At 37.9% G+C, this 20,353-nt stretch overlaps 1 protein-coding gene across 4 annotated transcripts in view; it reads left to right on the top strand.

Annotated features, from left to right (window-relative positions):
- The window catches only part of snx29 (sorting nexin 29), a 572,982-nt gene that overhangs the window by 73,434 nt on the left and 479,195 nt on the right, over positions 1 to 20,353 (top strand). For all 4 annotated transcript variants that reach the window (XM_059979337.1, XM_059979336.1, XM_059979338.1 and 1 more), the window contains 2 exons: positions 1,219 to 1,458; positions 12,362 to 12,767. In XM_059979337.1, the coding sequence (XP_059835320.1) occupies positions 1,219 to 1,458; positions 12,362 to 12,767 (646 nt within the window). The remainder of the gene's footprint in view (positions 1 to 1,218; positions 1,459 to 12,361; positions 12,768 to 20,353) is intronic.

The following is a 20,353-nucleotide window of genomic DNA, read 5'->3' as shown; positions in this document are numbered from 1 at the left end:
GACTTCCTTTCCAAGAGAAGATTACCTGTGTTTACTGTTTTTCTAGATTGAATTTGTTTTCCACCGGTGCCAATGTTGGAGCTAATTTGTTGTAAAAAGGCAGAGGTTTTGTACATCATGTTTAGTATTTTAAGCAGAGAAACAATGTTCTTCACTGAATGAAAAGAACTAAAGCTCTCATGTATCAAACGTAATTGCCTTTACCTGGAAGTTGTATAACAATCAGTTAACGATCTGTGAAAGTGCTATTTTCTTCAAAGGGAATGACTTGGGCGACATCCACATTACGCCAGATAAATCCGTAACCGAAGCTTTTTCTCTTCGTTTTTACCTGCTGTTCACAGTAAAACGGCATTTTTGTCCCCTGAAACCGGAGGTTTTCAGAAACGCTTTCCAGGGTGGGTATTTTTGAAAACACTGCTCGGGCAGATCAGTGTGGATGGGGTAACCAGAGACTTTTGAAAACACTGTCAGATGGCAGCGAGCTATTTCATTGTTTTCTTGAATGCAACCTAACAATTTCAGAACAGAAGGCAACAAGACTGAAGCCAGAAGAGTTAGAAATGTACTCACCAAATACTCTGACGCATAACTTACTGAATAAATAAGTATACTGTACTCACTTTGCCCTGTTTTCTGTCCTTACTCATATGAAGGTGGTTTACCTATTTATGCAAATACTTCTCTGACAATAGATGTGTAACAGCCTAATGTAACAATGTATGGAAATACAAGATAACACTGATGCAGACATGTTTTATACATATAACAAGGTGCTTTATTAATGCAACAGAGTTAGTCAGTTTTTCAAGGTTCGTCATCAGCCAGGTCAATCTGTCCGTGAACTCCCTGTTGGTTGCTGCCATACCCTCCAGTATTTGTTTTTTTAGTTTTAAGTTCTCCTGCGTGAGAGCCAACAGCTGTCTGTCGTTTTAAGTTTTTCTAGTCTGTAACAGCACAAATGCGCACTTTTATGGCGAGATTCAATGCCAAACATGTCGCTTGTTTTTGGTAGATTCGTCCTGCGCATGCGTAGGAGGAAGAGATTCGCCGAAATCTCCGTTTCAGTGTGGATAGAGATATTTTCAAAAACGCATAGTGTGGACGCCTATTATTTTGATGCGAAACCGGCATTTTCAAAATTATCCAGTCTAGTGTGGATGTAGCCTTGAACTCAAAAGTAAATTGTTTTTTGTAAACCTATTATTTCATTTAAAGGGTTAAACTCAATCCTCTTTGCAATCAACATTGACAACCGGGATTTAAATGGACCTAACAAGCCTGTCTCTGCAGTTGCAAATTTGCTAAAGGAGTCAACACAAAATGTCACATGCCTGTTAAAGGAATCTACCCAGGGGGTTAGTACGCTTCTGAAAGAAATCTCAACAGTGCCAAGCTTCATGAGACCTGAGCCGGAATCTGAGCGACTGCCAGTTCTGTCTAAAACTGTAAACCAAGGTAAGTAGTATGATTATTAAAGTAGACAAATTATGACATGAATCATGTTTATTATTGAATCCTGTTTAGTTACTTGATAATTATTACTTGAGAGAAGGAAACATCTTAACCATCATGTATATGTGTATGTGCACATAGTTGTTGTCTTAGTGTTTAGAATACCACTTGACCAAATTTTCATTCAGTAGAACGAAATTGTGATTTAGAAGCAAAGCAAAAAGAGATGCAATTGTTAAGTGATTTAGATGTTCTCAAGAAGTCTGATTCACAGCCAACAAATTATGTTAAGTAGTCTTAATGTACTGTTAGTAATTGAACCATTACCATCAGTTGGTTTGTCATCAAAGCCTAGCAATTTTCTATGGACGATTGGTGGAGAGCATTTTGACTGGTTGCATTACCGTCTGATACTGGGGCACCAATGCACAGACTCAAAAAAGGCTTCAGAGTGCTCCACTACAGGCATGTCCCTCCCCACCATTGATGACATCTTCAAAAGATGGTGGCTCAAGTGAGGAGCATCTTTCTTGAAGGACCCTCACCATCTGAGATATGCCCTCTTCTTTTACTCTGTCATTAGATTCCTGAACAGCCCATGAACTTATGAACACTACTCACTATTTTGCTGTGGCTTTGGTCTATTTATTTATTTATGAATTTCTTATTGCAGCTTATAGTAATTTTAAAAATGTATAATGGATTGTGGTTGATTTGGACAGATTGGGATCAGTGCACTTTGGCCCAGTTAAATGGCTGTCCCAATTAACTGAAATTTCATGGAAATATTTAAAAGGTATAAAAAAGACACTACTGTTTAACTGAGTAACAATTTATTTATTTAAATGAAATACAGAACAAATTGTAACACTACCAATACCTCTACAGTACTATAAAACTGTGTACGTTTCTAATATTTATGGACAGAGGGATTCACCTGCTGTTCTTTTGATTGAAATGAACAAAACTAGTGGAAATACGTAGTGCAGATAATGGACTGTTTTCATGCAATGCTTCTGTTCAGATGATAGCATCTTCCAAATTTTCAATTTCATTCAAGCTACTTCCAAATTTTATCGTAATTCCTAAGTTGTTGAAGTGGTGAAATTGTTTCATTTTCACACCTGGCTGTTTCAGGCTTCTTTCTCCAAGCCGGAATGTTTGAAACTGTAGTGTGCAAAACAGTTCTGAATTGTCTTAAAATTGTCTTAAAAATTGTCTTTTTTATTTTGTGTTTTCTGAATTGTCTTATTGCTTATTTCCCACCAGCTATCTGTTACAAAAATCACTGCTTTTTAAAACACAAATGTTACTAATACTACCGTAAATTCTGGTGTATAAGCCGAGAATTTGGCCCTAAATTTTGGTCTGAAAATTAGGGGGTTGACTTATACAGAGGTTATCAACTTCAGAAAAAAGAATACACAGAAGACAGGTCGTATTTATTGGCTGTTTTTGAGTCAAATTGGTTCCACTGTTGATGCATGAATTCTTTGGTTTGTTTAAACTCACATCTCGTGGCTGAAGCACGGACATCAAACCACCAGGGATGACTGCAATGTCCGTATTTTCTGCTTTCAGTGCTGCTTTTGTCTCACCTGACAAGTGCGCTTTGAACATGTCCCAGACAAGTGGCGACTTTTCTTTCCTGACACCTTAGGGACGTCGACGCCACACCTCTTTAACCCACTTCAAGCAACCCGCTTCGTCCACCCAGCAGTATTCTTGAACATAACAACACCTCACCCCGTGGGAATTTTCTGAGCAATCTTTGTTTTTTGCCTCAACACAAGATCACATCTATTCATAAATCGGGTGATAACAAAGCTACCAACTTTGTGTAACTTTGAAATTTTCGCTGACCTCACGGTGTTTTTAATCCCATTTCAACGCTTGAACTCGATTCATTTCTCTGGTAACAATGTATCTAGATGATCACTGGTGATTCACCCACTCTAAAACATTTTCTTCCAGTTCTGGCCACTGGCATGTTTTCCCGCAGTTTGCACATTTCGTCTTTGCCATTTCTCTCAGCATGTCCTCTGCCTTTCTCCACTCTCTCACTCTCCCTCGTTTACACTAAACTTCATAGCAGCTTCAGAATTATTCGTTCCTTTAGCAAAATCAACAACCTTCAGCTTGAAGCCAACATCATATTGCATTTGTTTTAATCTTTTGTACATGGTGGTTGCAAACTCAATACTGAGTACATGTACTGACCCCCGTGTTATGTTTTAATGAGATTATGATGGGCGCTAAATGGTTTCACGGGGGTTACATTTCAGAGAATTCTTTTCCATTGGAAACCTGATCCAAAATTTCTCTCCCTGATTTATTTATTAAGAATTCGCCTAAACGCTCTACAATGTGTAGGCCTGTTTTCCTAGCAGGTACTAGTTCACAAAATTTCTAGGGTCCAGATCCGGCAAAGCTGAGCATCGGCATGTGAGAACTTGTGATAATTTCTGGTTAAGTCAAAAACCTCTACAAAAGGGGTCGGCTTATACAAAGGTAACATGAAAAAGTCACTTTTTTAACCTTGAAATTGGGAGGTCGGCTTATACCCCGGAGTATACAGTATTTAAAAACTGATCGCTTTAAGCACGGTGTAGTGTCTAATGGCCACACAAGTGCCATGATGCTCGTTAGAAACTGTTCTGCAACAGTTTCCTGCCCAAACTAAGCGACATAGTGTCCTAGATAAACAAAGGGAACCCTAACTGTTTTCTCAATATAGTTTTTGCTCTTTAAGAGTTGTCTTAAATAAATGGCTGCCTCAGTTGCAACCGTATTGCAATGTACTGTTGCTGCAAAACAGCAAATTTCATGGCATAGGTCGGTGATGATAAATCTGATTCTGGAGCATTGCCTCTCCTCATGACATGAACCCACACATAAACAAAAGGTATCTAGTTAGTCTGTTTTTTTTTGTAGTGAAGGATAAATGTTGGCTAACATGCTTGCAGTACTTTGCTATTCCGAGTATATCATGGGACCTTTCAAAACCATTTGAGAAAGGTTGATGGGTCCAAACTATAACATGTTGTTCCAAAGGTGCCACCTCCTTCACTGTAATAAATCAACTTCAAAGTGTGATTACTTGTTCAGGTTTTGGAGAAAGACTTGAAATAAGTGGGAAGCTATTTCAGTGGCAAGAGTCCCACTACTCAGTTCAGTTCAGTTTCAGTTTATTGTCACTTAGAAACCACAAATGCAATGCAGTTTAAAAAAAAATGAGATAACATTCCTCCAGAATGATAGCACAAAAGCACATGACAAAACAGACTACACCAGAAAATCCACATAACGTTTGGAAATCCCCAAATCTAGAGTCTGGAGAGGCTGCTGAGTATTGATACGGTGCTACCATCTTAGCGCGTAACCCGGAAAGGAGCTCTAGACCCACCAGACAAAACAAGACTATCCAAACACACCAAGTCAGGAGACCATCTCTACCACCCAACAAACCAAAAACTAAAGCTGCAAGACCTACACAAAACCACGTAGTTATAGTAACATATAGTTACAACAGTGCAGACAATACCATAATTGATAAAAAAAAACAGACCATGGGCTCAGTAAAAATAGTCCAAAGATGTTAAAAGACTGTAAGTTTGAAAGAAAGCACCACACAGTTTCCGCAAGTCCTCAGAGTCCTGATAGACTCGTCATCCCACGCAGGTGGCAGAAGGGAATACCCCCGCTATGGACTTCGAAGGCGCCGCTGGACTCAGCCTCGCAGATGCAGCACACGATGAAAGCTCCGTCGGACCCAGCCTTGCAGACGCAGCACACAGTGAAAGTGCCCTGACCGCAGCAGACTCCAAGTCCATTGAATCTCTGAGCCTCCGACCATCTCCTCCGGCACAGCCTCTTTGAGCCCCATCCTCTGCCGAGCGCACTATGACGCCCCTGCCAATGGCCGCCGGCAACGTGACCCCGAGGACTGGAAGCCTGTTCTTCTCAGCAGAGACCCAGACCTCACAACAGCAGCAGCAATGAAGAAGGCCTTCCTGGAGATTTCCTGATGTTCCTCCGTGCTCCCACGTCCATTTTTCATCAGATTAGGATTGTGCACGGCACCCCGCTTAACAAATAATAAATATCAACTCCGGAGAGGCCGCTGCAAACTGCGTTGCGCCGCCATCTTGCTTTCCTTTGCTCTTGCTCTTACTGAGTCACGCCTACATGAAATTGTGAAAGTTGAAGTGCAGGTACCTCAAGCAAGTGGGAAGGCAAAAGTGTGATGATATGTTGGCTCTTGCAGGAAGAGGGTTTGAGTACATGAGTGAAGATATCTTTCTGGAATTTTATCAGTTCACAGTCGTATAGCAGCTACAACATTATGTTTCTCTACTTTTGATTTCTGGGACGGGTTTGTCACATCATGAGAGATTGAACTTTCTGGGCCATTACTCTCTGGAGTTTAGAAGAAAGAGAGCTGATTCCATTGCATCACAAAATACTTAATGAACTTGACAGTGTAGATAAAGTGTTGCTTCTCCGAGATGTTGTTTTGAAACAAGTGATGGGCCATTTTGGGCAGAGGTGAGAAATTTCTTCACACGTAAACTGATCAGTCTTTGGAATTCTCTCTGGAAGAGGGCTGTGGAAACTCAGCTGCTGAGTATATACAGACATTTGAGATTTTTAAATAGTATGGTAAACAAAGAATGCAGTATTGTAAGAGAATAGAACTGAAGTAAAAGATCAGTCATAATCTTGTTTAATTGTAGAAAAAGAAAAAATGGGCCTATTTTTGCTTTTGTGGTTTGATGCTCTTTTGTTTTTGATGAAAACTTTTTTTTAATTTTGCTTTTGAGTTTTCTGGAGCTTAAAGTATGTAGAGTAAATTTTATCTCTTGATCTTAAAACACATTTTCAAATAATTTTCATGTGTATAGATTTCCAATTCACATATAACCTAGTTTTCTAAAGAGATGCAACAGTTTGAAAATTTGAGGAGTTGTTACTGTTAAAACAAGAATAGAACAAGAGAAGAACAACGTTTTCTTCAGAAGTGCATCTTCCCTTTTGGTAGTCTTAAACTGTTTAATGTACTTCTGGGAGAAATGTAATTGGGCAGAATCTTAAATAAATGAAATTTGGGTTGGAAGAATGCAGAGATATTTTCTATGTAGTCTTAAAAATGAATATATTTTGGTCTAGTTCTCTATCTTCCTATCTTTCTTAAAACCTAGCTTTTAAAGTAAGCTTACAGTCGTCATTCGCGATATTTGCCTTGTATATGGCTTAGTGTCAGTTGGTTTCATCAGGCTGCTTTGGGCATATATTCTTCCACCTAGATACAAACTGCTATTGAAGCTGTTGTTTATTTTGACCAAAAATATCCACATTGTAATCTTTGTATTGGCCTTAAGAGTTTGTGGTACATCGGAGTCTATTTGATCTGGGGTGAGGAAAATTATTACCTGCCCATTGGCAATGATTAGGGGACAAGAAAAAAATAAGGAAAAACTAAAAGCCCAGCATGGAAATTGAGAAAGAATTTTTTCTAAATTGAGAAAACCATTGAGATGTAGTTGGAGGATTTATTTCTTTCCAATTCAATAAAATAGATCTTCTAGTGTTACGTACCCCATAACTGGGTCAGTTACCATCAAAGATAGAGGGGTCTGTTGAAGTCTGATGGTACTATTTTTAACAGTAATTATTGATAAAAATACACAAAAATAATATCAATGCAAACATACGGACAATATACGTCGTCGATACTAAATCTAAAAGCGCGGGTATAATAATAATTAATAAGAAATAGCTCTATCGTTGTCTAGGGGATAATGTATTGTCTGATGGAAATATAAAGTTCAGTTCAGTTCATGCAGGCTGCAGCCTTTGGTTGGAGTCAAGAGAGAGAGTTTAAAACTTGCCCATTCCTTTTATGATGTCAATCCTTCAAGAGTTGTTGGGGCTGGTTTCTCCTTTGTTTTAGCTAAAGCCGTTCTTCCGTAGTAAGGCCCACCAATTCCTAGGCAAATGGAAAAGGGCGCACGTGGGCTTTCCACCGGCTGTCGCTATTACGCTGTTACAGGATTTCTAGCGTTTCTTCTGGTGCGTCTAAAGGGGCTGTTCCCCAGACCCTCTTTTATCCTGACTCGCAGGGTTTCAGATGTCAATCAGGTCGGGATGATGCAATCCCTCAACCAACCCCCTCTGATCATTCCCTGAGGGCTTCCATGAAGTACAGTACTCAATACACAATTCCGTCTCCACGAGACAATGGCCGTTTTCCGTGGCTTTGTATCACTGAGGGCCAGGACATTCCAAACGTCTCTCTCTCATTTCCTGGGTCTCCTGACCTGAATTAATAGCGATCTTGCGATTCTCAAAAAGGAGGCGGCTACTTTGGACCCTTCGGCCCCTCAGAGTTGGGCACAGGTGTAACACTAGCAATTAAAGTAGCAAATGCAATCATCCGCCGAGCTGAAGAGGGCAGATCAATCATTGGTAAGCCAAAAATTGCAGTGACAGGGTGAGGTTATAAATCAGTGTGAATCAAAGTGCAAAACTGTAGTGAATGTATCAAAAATATCTTTCCAAAATTTTTCCAAAAGAGGGCAAGACCAAAGCATATGAGTCAGAGAGGCTACCTCAGAGTGACATTGATCACAAATTGGATTTATATGTGAGAAAAAATTAGAAGTGATACCTTTGATTCCTCGGTTAAATTTGAAGAAACTTGGAGGCCTTTTATTCATTACTTTCACAGAATGTAATTTGTCCTTTTCCAATTCCTTTATATTATTCATTAATTTGAGTAGAGGAGTGGAGTTGATGACACTAATAATATTTTTCTTGATGTAATAGAATAGCCCAGCTTGATTTTTTTAGTGCAAACACGAGGAAATCTGCAGATGCTGGAAATTCAAAACAACAACGCACACAAAATGCTGGTAGAACACAGCAGGCCGGGCAGCATCTATAGGGAGAAGTGCTGTTGACATTTCGGGCCAAGACCCTTCATCAGGACTAACCGAAAGGAAAGATAGTAAGAGATTTGAAAATAGTGGGGGAGGGGAAAAGCAAAATGATAGGAGAAGACCGGAGGGGGTGGGATGAAGCTAAGAGCTGGAAAGGTGATTGGCAAAAGTGATACTGAGCTGGAGAAGGGAAAGGATCATGGGACGGGAGGCTTCGGGAGAAAGAAAGTGGGGGGGGGAGCACCAGAGATGGAGAACAGGCAAACAACTAAATATGTCAGGGATGGGGTAAGAAGGGGAGGAGGGGCATTAACGGAAGTTAGAGAAGTCAATGTTCATGCCATCAGGTTGGAGGCTACCCAGCCGGTATATAAGGTGTTGTTCCTCCAACCTGAGTTTGGATTCATTTTGACAATAGAGGAGGCCATGGATAGACATATCAGAATGGGAATGGGACATGGAACTAAAATGTGTGGCCACTGGGAGATCCTGCTTTTTCTGGCAGACCGAGCGTAGGTGTTCAGCAAAACAGCCTCCCTGTCTGTGTCGGGTCTCACCAATATATAAAAGACCACACCGGGAGCACCGGACACAGTACACCACACCAGCCGACTCACAGGTGAAGTGTCGCCTCACCTGGAAGGACTGTCTGGGGCCCTGAATGGTGGTGAGGGAGGAAGTGTAAGGGCAGGTGTAGCACTTGTTCCGTTTACAAGGATAAGTGCCAGGAGGGAGATCGGTGGGAAGGGATGGGGGGGACAAATAGACAAGGGAGTCGCGTAGGGAGCGATCCCTGCGAAAAGCAGAAAGAGGGGGAGGGGGAAAAATGTGTTTGGTAGTGGGATCCCATTGGAGGTGGCAGAAGTTACGGAGAATTATACGTTGGACCTGGAGGCTGGTGGGGTGGTAGGTAAGGACAAGGGGAACCCATACGGGTGCCCATGGCTACACCATTGGTTTGGAGGAAGTGGGAGGAGCCAAAGGAGAAATTATTGAGAGTAAGAACTAATTCCGCTAGATGGAGGAGAGCGGTGGTAGAGGGGATTTGGTTAAGTCTGGAATAAAAAAAAGCGAAGAGCTTCGAGACCATCTCGGTGGGGGATGGAGGTATATTGGGACTGGATGTCCATGGAGAAAATAAGACGGTGGGGGCCAGGGAACTTAAAATCATTGAAAAAATTTGTACCCGTATGGGTCCCAGTTATGCCTGCCTTTTTGTTGGCTTTGTGGAACAGTCCATGTTCCAAGGCTATACCGGTATCCATCCCCCTGTTTTCCTTCGCTACATCGATGACTGCATAGGCGCTGCCTCTTGCACGCATGCTGAACTCGTCGACTTAACTTTGCCTCCAACTTTCACCCTGCCCTCAAATTTACCTGGTCCATTTCTGACACCTCCCTTCCCTTTCTTGATCTTTCTGTCTCCATCTCTGGAGACGGCCTATCTACTGATATCTACTATAAGCCTACAGACTCTCACAGCTACCTGGACTATTCATCTTCCCACCCTGTCTCTTGCAAAAAGGCTATCCCCTTCTCACAATTCCTCCGTCTCCGCCGCATCTGCTGTCAGGATGAGGCTTTTCATTCCAGGATGGAGATGGCTTCCTTTTTTAAACAAAGGGGCTTCTCTTCGTCCACCATCAACTCTGCTCTGAAACGCATCTCTCCCATTTCCCGCACATCTGCCCTCACCCCATCCACACGCCATCCCACTCGGGATAGGGTTCCCCTTGTCCTTACCTACCACCCCACCAGCCTCCAGGTCCAACGTATAATTCTCCGTAACTTCTGCCACCTCCAATGGGATCCCACTACCAAACACATTTTTCCCCCTCCCCCTCTTTCTGCTTTTCACAGGGATCGCTCCCTACGCGACTCCCTTGTCTATTTGTCCCCCCCATCCCTTCCCACCGATCTCCCTCCTGGCACTTATCCTTGTAAACGGAACAAGTGCTACACCTGCCCTTACACTTCCTCCCTCACCACCATTCAGGGCCCCAGACAGTCCTTCCAGGTGAGGCGACACTTCACCTGTGAGTCGGCTGGTGTGGTGTACTGTGTCCGGTGCTCCCGGTGTGGTCTTTTATATATTGGTGAGACCCGACACAGACAGGGAGGCTGTTTTGCTGAACACCTACGCTCGGTCTGCCAGAAAAAGCAGGATCTCCCAGTGGCCACACATTTTAGTTCCATGTCCCATTCCCATTCTGATATGTCTATCCATGGCCTCCTCTATTGTCAAAATGAATCCAAACTCAGGTTGGAGGAACAACACTTTATATACCGGCTGGGTAGCCTCCAACCTGATGGCATGAACGTTGACTTCTCTAACTTCCGTTAATGCCCCTCCTCCCCTTCTTACCCCATCCCTGACATATTTAGTTGTTTGCCTGTTCTCCATCTCCCTCTGGTGCTCCCCCTCCCCTTTCTTTCTTCTGTTGGTTCCCGTCCCATGACCCTTTCCCTTCTCCAGCTCTGTATCACTTTCGCCAATCACCTTTCCAGCTCTTAGCTTCATCCCACCCCCCTCCGGTCTTCTCCTATCATTTCGCAATTTCCCCCCTCCCCCCCACTACTTTCAAATTTCTTACTATTTTTCCTTTCGGTTAGTCCTGATGAAGGGTCTTGGCCCAAAACGTCGACAGCGCTTCTCCCTATAGATGCTGCCTGGCCTGTTGTGTTCCACCAGCATTTTGTGTGTGTTGTTGTTTGATTTTTTTTAGTTTAGGTTTAGTTGTATTTAGTTTAGTTTATTTTGTTTTTGTTTTTACAATTTGGGTATTTTTCCATCTTTTTATTTTTTTCTGGTATCCTGTTTATATCTTGGGTTTGGGAGGTCTATTATATGTTGTTATCTATAGTTTTTATTCATGTGTTAACTGCCAACAATGTAATCTCATTCCATTTGTAATATTATGACTGTTATGTACCGTATCTGTTTTTGAAAAATTCAGTAAAAAGATTGAAAAAGAAAGGAAATTTGAGGAAGAAATGCATAGTACACTAATTCTGAAAGTGAACAGGAGCTGTAAAATGCTTGTTTAAAATATATTAAACATATTGGGTTGGATTGTGCTGATTTCTGTTTGTGTTTTAAGTTGGAACTGTGATATGTTCAACTATTAAAACTGAAGTGAGTCCCAAATCTCAGTGCATGCTGTGAAATACAGAAGTGTGTGACTTTGTGATAAATTTCATAGCAAGACTCTGCCAGTTGGCTTTACTGCAGAATTCTCAATTGAATCCAGTGGTGTGAGACAGTCTTTCTGGAATTATCCAGATTAATTCTGGAACATCACCTCTTTCATCACGTGCAAAATCAGACCTGACATAGGGTTCAGAACTCCAGAGATTTCAGCTCTGATTGTAGGAGGTAAAAGATTAAATTAATTTACTGTATTTACTGTTAAAAAAATATTGCTTTTGTTTAATGTTTTACATTACTTATTCCAGGAGGTGTCTTAACAATTTGAAATAATTTTTTAAATTTATAACCTGATTGAATTTGAATAATTTTCACATGCTTCAATGTCAGATAACTTAAAACTACCGAGAAACACTGACAATTTTCACAGCTGGCAGAGTTGAATCCCCAGCTATACGAGCTGTCAGGGTCATTTTGGAGTTGAGATTCCTTCACCATGACTTGAGATCCAGTCATTTAACCACCCATGAAACTGGACTCTGGGGTGCAGACAGACATAAATGTGAGATAACTCCTTCGCATCTGTGGGAGTAGAGTTATGGAATCTGGACAGCATGGCTTACATTGCTGGTTTTTCAGTTACTTGTTGATGTGCAATATCAAAGTACCTTGCATTTATTACATTTTTAGATTAGTTTCTTAAGTCTTGGTTTTTTCAAATAAAAAAAAACTAATGTCAATTTTTGTTAAACTAACATACCAAATATGCTCTAGTAAAATGTGACAATGACTTAATTTCATTTTTCTCCACTGATAGATGGAAAAAGCAGAAGAGAAAAGAAGAAAAAGAAAATGGTGCCAAATATAATTTCTTTTGATGGTGACAATGAAGAGGCCGAACTTGGCTCTGAGCAGGTGAAGCATTCAGAAGTAACAATAGAAAGTGCTGAAGAAAATTCAGAAAAATCTTCATCAGTTTCTTCAGCTGTCATTTTAGATAGATTTACTCCAGATGTATACAAAAAAGCAGATTGCAATGGAGAAGAATATAGCAACAATATCCTGAAGATTGTGGATGTGTGTCTAAATGGTGATGTTGGTCACAAGAAACTGGATATGAAAAGTATTGACGATGAAGATGATGATGATGATGATGAAGATGTGGATGCGGAGCACATGTATCAAAGTAAAGATAATGAAGAGGACAGACTTCTTTCTGAACAGTGAGTAATTAAAATTATGTCATTTTTTTTACCAGTTATCCCCACAAATCAGCAATGATTCTGCTTTTTTTTTCAAAACAATTCATAAGTCACCTTTGAGTAAAGATGTACTTCTATGCTGTTTTCAGTAATATTGTTTGAGATTTGGGGGCCCACTCTGCCAAGCAATTTTCCAGCTATCTTGTATATGAATTTGTAAGTTACTTACAAAAGTTTTTTTTTCTCTTTCTCTCCCCCACCCCAAAATTTTTGTCAATTAAAACTGCTAATTAATACTGACATGGATAAAACAAACATGGATTAGTATTTGGATATTTTAGGTTTCACGGTATGGTTCATCCATGTTTGTAGGTTTGCAATACAGGTATTTGTTCTCAGACTATTTTAATTTATCAGACTTGTGGAGCTTGTTTTGTGAGATTTTTTGGGTTCCAACATGAAGTTATTCCTGTTAAGAGTCTGAAATTGGACAGATTGTGGTCAAGGGAAAATCATCAGCAATCATCGGTTTGGGTAAATGGCTGATGGTTCATTAGTACAAAATTCTCTACTTGACCACAGCTAATAGTTGATGAACAGTTCAAAACCTTTGGTCTCTGGAGCCCCATGGACATAGGTGATGTTGTCTTCATTCTCTTTTCTGTCTTCCCAAATGGTCATTTATTTTGTGTGCTGGGCTCTAACCTTCAATTGCATTCTAAAAGCCACATAAATGGTTTTCTCTTAAGGTATTATGATCTAAAATGCAACATTCCTTTTAAGTCACAGGTGATCTTTGTGCCCTTGAAGGTCAATGCCTTAGGTAGTTGGTCATTCTTTACCATTATCTCCTTTGTGTAATTCATTCATATTTGTACCTGCCTCATTCCTCCAATAGACATTTTAATCTTGTCTACAATTCCCTGTCTCCAGCATCTACCTGGTCATACATTGATATTCACTTGCACTTGGGAACAAGAATGCTCATAAAATCAGCTCTAAAAGGGGTCAACATGTACTGGGCGTTCATTGGTTTAGCACCATTAATATAGTGGGCTCTCAGTGGCCAAGCAGTCTAGAAGTATTTGTCAAGTTGGCAATTTTAATTAACTGATTTCCTTCTGTGATTCCCCTCTCCCACTGGTTGATCAGTTTTTTGTGAGGAAGTGCTAAGTGGGGTACCAGTGTATAGATTTGGACTGGTATTTATTTTTGAAATCTTTCTAAATAACAAGTTAATAAATGATTATTTCTGATAGAAATTACCCTCATACTTATCTGAATTAATCTGTATTTGCCACTCCTGGATCCATTTACTCAATTGATCAAGAACCCTCTCTAATTTTTGACAGCCTCCTTCATTAATCACTATACCACCAATTTCAGTATCATTTACAAATCTATTAATCATGTCTTGTATAGTGCAGCCTAATTATTGATATCGGCGCTAAACAACAGTTGGTCGAACACTGATCCCTGTGGCACACCATGAGTTATACTCCTCCAGTCTGAGGAAAAAGAACTTCCACTATCACGCTTTGCTTTCTATCAACAAACCAATTGTATATCCAACACTTCATCTGTGAATCTATTGTATTTGGTGCTTCTAATGAGGCCTCCTCTACATTGGTGAGATCCGTTGTAAATTGGGGTACCACTTCGTTGAGCACCTCTGCTCCATCTGCCAAAAGTGGAACTTCCTGGTGGCCAAACATTTTAATTGCAATTCCTGTTCTGATATATCAGTCCATGGCTTCCTCTTATGTCACAATGAGGCCATCCTCAGGGTGGAGGCACAACACTTTATATTCTGTCTGGCTACCTTCCAACCTGATGGCATGAATATCTATTTTTCCTTCCAGTAAAATAAATTCCTTACCCGCTTCCCTCTTACTCTGGCCTCTTAACTCTTCTCACGTGCCAATTACTCCCGCCACCCCCCACCCCAGTGCCTGTCCTTTCCTTTCTCTTTCCTTCTTTTTCAATCTTTTTATTGAATTTCATATATATAAAAAACAATAACATAATAATGAATAGGTTATAAGTGCACTAGACTTGAAATTGAATTAATAATAAGATAACAATATCCTATTAAAATATCAACAAAAAAAATAGTACATTAATCAATCAAGCCTATGATAATTATACATGAAAAAAAAGTAAGAATAATCATCAAAAGAAATTTTTTTTAAAAAAAATACAAGAAAAAAATATATATTGAAAAAAAACACTGAACTAAACTAACATGGGCAATAATAACAGTTTATATGTACATGATAGTGTCAAAAACTCCGGAACTCCATACCAGAACAAAAATAAACAGAGATAAGGTCTGGAAGAGGCCAGATTAATTCATATGAAAATGTCGAATGAACGGTCCCCAAGTTTCTTCAAATTTAATTGATGAGTGAAAAATAGTGCTTCTAATTTTTTCTAAGCTCAGATAAGAAATAGTTTGAGAGAACCACTGAAACGTGGTAGGAGGATTTACTTCTTTCCAATTTTGTAATATAGACCTTCTGGCCATTAATGTTACAAAGGCAATCATTCGTCTAATTGAAGGGGAAAACTGATTACCATCCTCATTTGGTATACCAAAAATTGCAGTAATAAAATGAGGTTGTAAATCAATATTCCAAATTGAGGAAATGGTAGCAAATATGTCCTTCCAATAGTTATATAAGGTGGGACATGACCAAAACATGTGGGTCAATGAAGCCACATCTGAATGACATCTGTCACATTGAGGGTTAATATGAGAATAGAATCGAGCAAGCTTATCTTTAGACATATGAGCTCTATGTACAATTTTAAATTGTATTAAAGCATGTTTAGCACATATAGAAGAAGAATTAACCATTTGTAAAATTTTTTCCCATTTTTCTGTTGATATATTATATTGAAGTTCTTTTTCCCATTCTTATTTAATTCTACCTGATATTTCTGGTTGTATCTTCATAATCATATTATAAATAAAAGCCACTAATCCCTTCTGACAAGGATTTAAGGTAAAAATCAAATCTGAAAAATCTATTGAAGATGAATTGGGGAAGGATGGTAGAACTTTATGTAAAAAATTTCTGATTTGTAGATATCTAAAAAAATTAGATTTAGGTAACTTAAATTTGTTGGAAAGTTGGTCGAAAGACATCAAACTACCTTCAAAAAAAAAAGATCACGAAAACATTTTATACCTTTCCTTTTCCATATGCTAAAAGCTTGATCTGTCAAAGAAGGTTTGAAAAAGAAATTAAGTAAGATAGGGCTATCAAGGACAAAATTTTTCAGAGTAAAAAACTTACGAAATTGAAACCAAATTCGTAATGTATGTTTGACAACAGAGTTGGATATCTGTTTATTGAATTTAACTAAACCAGCAGGAAGAGAAGAACCAAGAACAGAGAATAGAGAATATCCCTGTGCATCATTGCATTCTAAATTTACCCACTGTGGGCACAATGGTGAATCCAAATCTAATTTCCAATAGATTAAGTTACTAATATTATTCGCCCAATAGTAAAATCTAAAGTTAGGTAAAGCTAAACCACCATCTTTTTTAGATTTTTGTAATTGCCTTTTACTTAACCTGGGGTTTTTATTTTGCCACACAAATGAGGAAATTTTTGAATCAATGTTATCAAAAAAAGATTTAGGAATAAAAATTGGTAAGGCTTGAAATAAATATAAAAATTTCGGTAAGATCATCATTTTAATAGCATTAATCCGACCAACTAATGATAAGGATAAGGGAGACCATCTTGTAGTAAGTTGTTGAATTTGATGAAGCATAGGTAAAAAATTCAGTCTATATAAATCTTTATATTTCTTGGTAATTTTTATACCTAAATAGATAAAGTTATCAGTAACAACTTTAAACGGTATCCTGTCATTCAATAAAGTTTGCGCGTTTAAAGGGAATAATTCACTCTTATCCAAGTTTAGTTTATAACCAGAAAAACTACCAAATTGAGCCAACAAGGATAAAATAGCGGGAATAGATCTGTCAGGATCAGAAATATATAACAACAAGTCATCAGCATAAAGTGATAACTTGTATAACTTCTCATTACGGGTAATACCAAAAATATTAGGAGATTCACGAATAGCAATGGCTGAAGGTTCTAATGCGATATTAAATAATAAAGGACTTAAGGGACAACCTTGTCTCGTACCACGAGATAATTGAAAAAAAGAGGATCTGTAATTATTTGTAAGAACAGAAGCAACAGGTTTATAATAGTTTAATCCACGATATAAAATTAGGACTAAAATTAAAATTTCTCAAAGCATTAAATAAGTATGTCCATTCAACTCTATCAAAAGCTTTTTCAGCATCTAATGAAATAACACATTCTGGGATTGTGGGTGATGAAGTATAAATTATATTAATCAATTTTCTAACATTAAAAAAGGAATACCGATTCCTAATAAAACCAGTTTGGTCTTCTGAAATAATCTGTGATAGTAACTTTTCTAACCTAATAGCTAAAAATTTTTTTAAGAATCTTAGAGTCTACATTTAATAGCGATATAGGGCGATAAGATGCACATAAAGTAGGATCCTTATCTTTTTTAAGAATTAGAGAGATAGTAGCTTCATAAAAAGACTGGGGTAATCTCTTCTTAGCAAATGCATCATTAAAGATTTCACATAACCAAGGGGAAAGCAAAGAAGAAAAAGTTTTAAAAAATTCTATAATATAACCATCAGGACCAGGAGCTTTCCCTGAATTCATTGATGAGATAGCCTCTCCTATTTCGGCCATAGATAGGAACATCAAACAAGCTACGATCTTCATCTGTCAGTTTGGGAATATTCAAATTGTTAAAAAATTTATCCATCATGGACAGATCACCATCAAGTTCTGATTGATATAAAGATTTATAAAAATCTTGAAAAGTGTTATTGATTTCTTTATGATCAGTAGTCAGATTACCATCTTGTTTATGAATTTTAATAATTTGTCGCTTAGTCGAAATAGCTTTTAATTGGTTAGCTAACAATTTACCAGTTCGATCACTATGAATATAAAATTGAGCCCTAGTCCTAATTAATTGATTCTCAATTGAAGAAGATAATAATAAGCTATGCTCCTTTTGAAGCTCAACTCTCTTCTTATAAAGTTCTTTGGTAGGAGTCACGGAATAAATCTTAGCAATTTCTTTAATTTTATCCACTAATAAAGCAATATCTAAATATCTTTGTTTTCTTTTACCAACGGAATATGAGATAATTTGTCCACGGATAAAAGCTTTAAAAGAGTCCCAAAGTATTCCTCTGTCAATCTCTTCAGTATAGTTTGTTGAGAAAAACAAGTCAATTTGCTGTTTTATGTAGGTGATAAATTCTGGATCTTGAAGCAAAGTAGCGTTAAGTCTCCAAGATCTAGTATTATTGGAAAAGTCCGAAATCTTGATAGATAACTTCAAAGGTGCATGATCCGAAATGGCAATAGAATCATATTTACAATCAGTAACATCTGTTAATAAACGATGATCAATAAGGAAATAATCAATTCTAGAATAACTGTGATATACATGTGAAAAAAATGAAAATTCTTTATCTTTAGGGTTCAAAAACTGTCATATTTCAGTAATTCCCGAATCAACCATAAAGGAATTAATAAGTAAGGCTGATCTATTCGGAAGAATTCGAATAGGTTTAGATCTATCCATCAAAGGATTCAGACAACAATTGAAATCTCCACCCATTATCAACATATAGTCATTTAGATTAGGAAGGGAAGTAAATAAACGTTTAAAAAATTCAGGGCAGTCAAAGTTTGGAGCATAAATATTAACTAGAACCACTTTTCGATTAAAAAGTGAACCAGTTATCAACAAAAATCTGCCCTGTGGATCAGAAATAATTTCATGATGTGTAAACGAAATTGAGGGGTCTATAAAAATAGACACACCCCTAATTTTGGCGGTACAATTCGAGTGAAATTGTTGACCCTCCAGAACCTAAAAAAGCGTTGATTATCCTCCCTCCTAATATGGGTCTCCTGTGCAAAGATAATATTAGCATTTAGTCTATGGAATACTTTAAATATTTTTTTTACGTTTAATTGGATGATTTAAACCATTAGTATTCTAAGAGATAAAGTTAATAGACTTATCCATCATGCCAATATTAGTTGTGTATATCATAAAAAGTTAAAAAGACACATAACCCATAATTCAGGAAGAAGGAAAAATGATTCAGGAGCAACCGGAGAACATGACACCTCAACAATATTAATAATTTAAAGTCGGCTCATAAACTAAAAGCAAAAAAATAAAAAGCAAAAGCGTGAAAAAAGATCCCTACCCCCTCCCCCAACCCCACGAGAAAAAGCCAAGCGGCAGGCGCACAAACTCATACTAATATTACCCCCATTTTCAAGATGGCGACTCCATGAAAAGAAAGAAAAGAGAAACTATATAACACCCAGATATAAATACAGGGTTGTAAAAAGAAAGAATATATATCAATCAAAATGAAAAAATAATATAAAAAAGCAAAAGATCATTAATAAAAAAGGATAACCATTGAAGTTTAAAATAGTGTAATATGCCTTTAAAAAAAAGATTCCATATTCAAATATAAGAAAATGACATTTCAAAAACAGAGACTTATGGGAAGAAAAAACAACATTTTAAAAAGACCATATTACAGAATATAAATGTAAATTCACCAATCTGTTAAAATTTTTTTTTAAAAAAAAGGTCATCAAAATAAGATTAAAAAAGGATTCAATAACCACTACAATATATATATATATATATATATATATATATATATATATATATATAAAAAGGTCCAAAAATTCAAAACATTCGTCCCATTCTCAAATACAAGCAAATAAACGCTTACGGAAAGCAAAGTCTTATGGGAAGAAGAAACAACATCTTAAAAAATAAATCATTATTACAAAGTCTTAACATGTATATCCAATCCAGAGGGAAAAAAATTAATTAAAAAAAAGACATTATAGTAAAATTAAAAGAGCATCTGTAAATCATGATAATAAAAAAAACCAGGTCTGCAGACCAAAGTAAAAAGTTATATCACAGCTTCATAAGTTAAAGCCTAAAACGGAATGGCGTCTTCTCTCCAAAAATTCTTCAACATAACACATAGTTCAACTTGTACTAGAAGACCGATATTCTTCAACGAATTTCTTCGCTTCTTCCGGAGTATTAAAGAAGCGCTGACTGTCATCACTCAACGTAATTCTGAGATTCGCTGGGTATCTTAAAGCTTGTTTAAGTCCAATCGAATGAATCGCTGCCATCACTGGTTTAAAAGCGATTCTCGCCCTCATCACCTCGAATGAATAATCTTCAACAATATGAAAGTTGTTGCTTCTGTGAGAAATCATACCTTTCTGACGAGCTGATCGAATTAAAAGCTCTTTCTCCCGAGGATAATGGAGACGGACAATCACAGCTCGTGGCTTGTCTCTCGCAGCCGAAAATCTCGAAACTCTGTGGGCATGATCAATAGTAGGTTTAGCCCGCAAAGCGTCCTCGCCAAAAATTTCCCACAATAAGTTAGAGAAATATTCAGTTAAGTCACCGGACTCAACATTTTCGGGAAATCCGATAATACGCAAGTTCTG

Source organism: Hypanus sabinus, chromosome 9 (assembly GCF_030144855.1).
Source record: "Hypanus sabinus isolate sHypSab1 chromosome 9, sHypSab1.hap1, whole genome shotgun sequence".
Lineage (NCBI taxonomy): Eukaryota > Metazoa > Chordata > Chondrichthyes > Myliobatiformes > Dasyatidae > Hypanus > Hypanus sabinus.
This window is presented reverse-complemented; position numbering and strand designations above follow the sequence as displayed.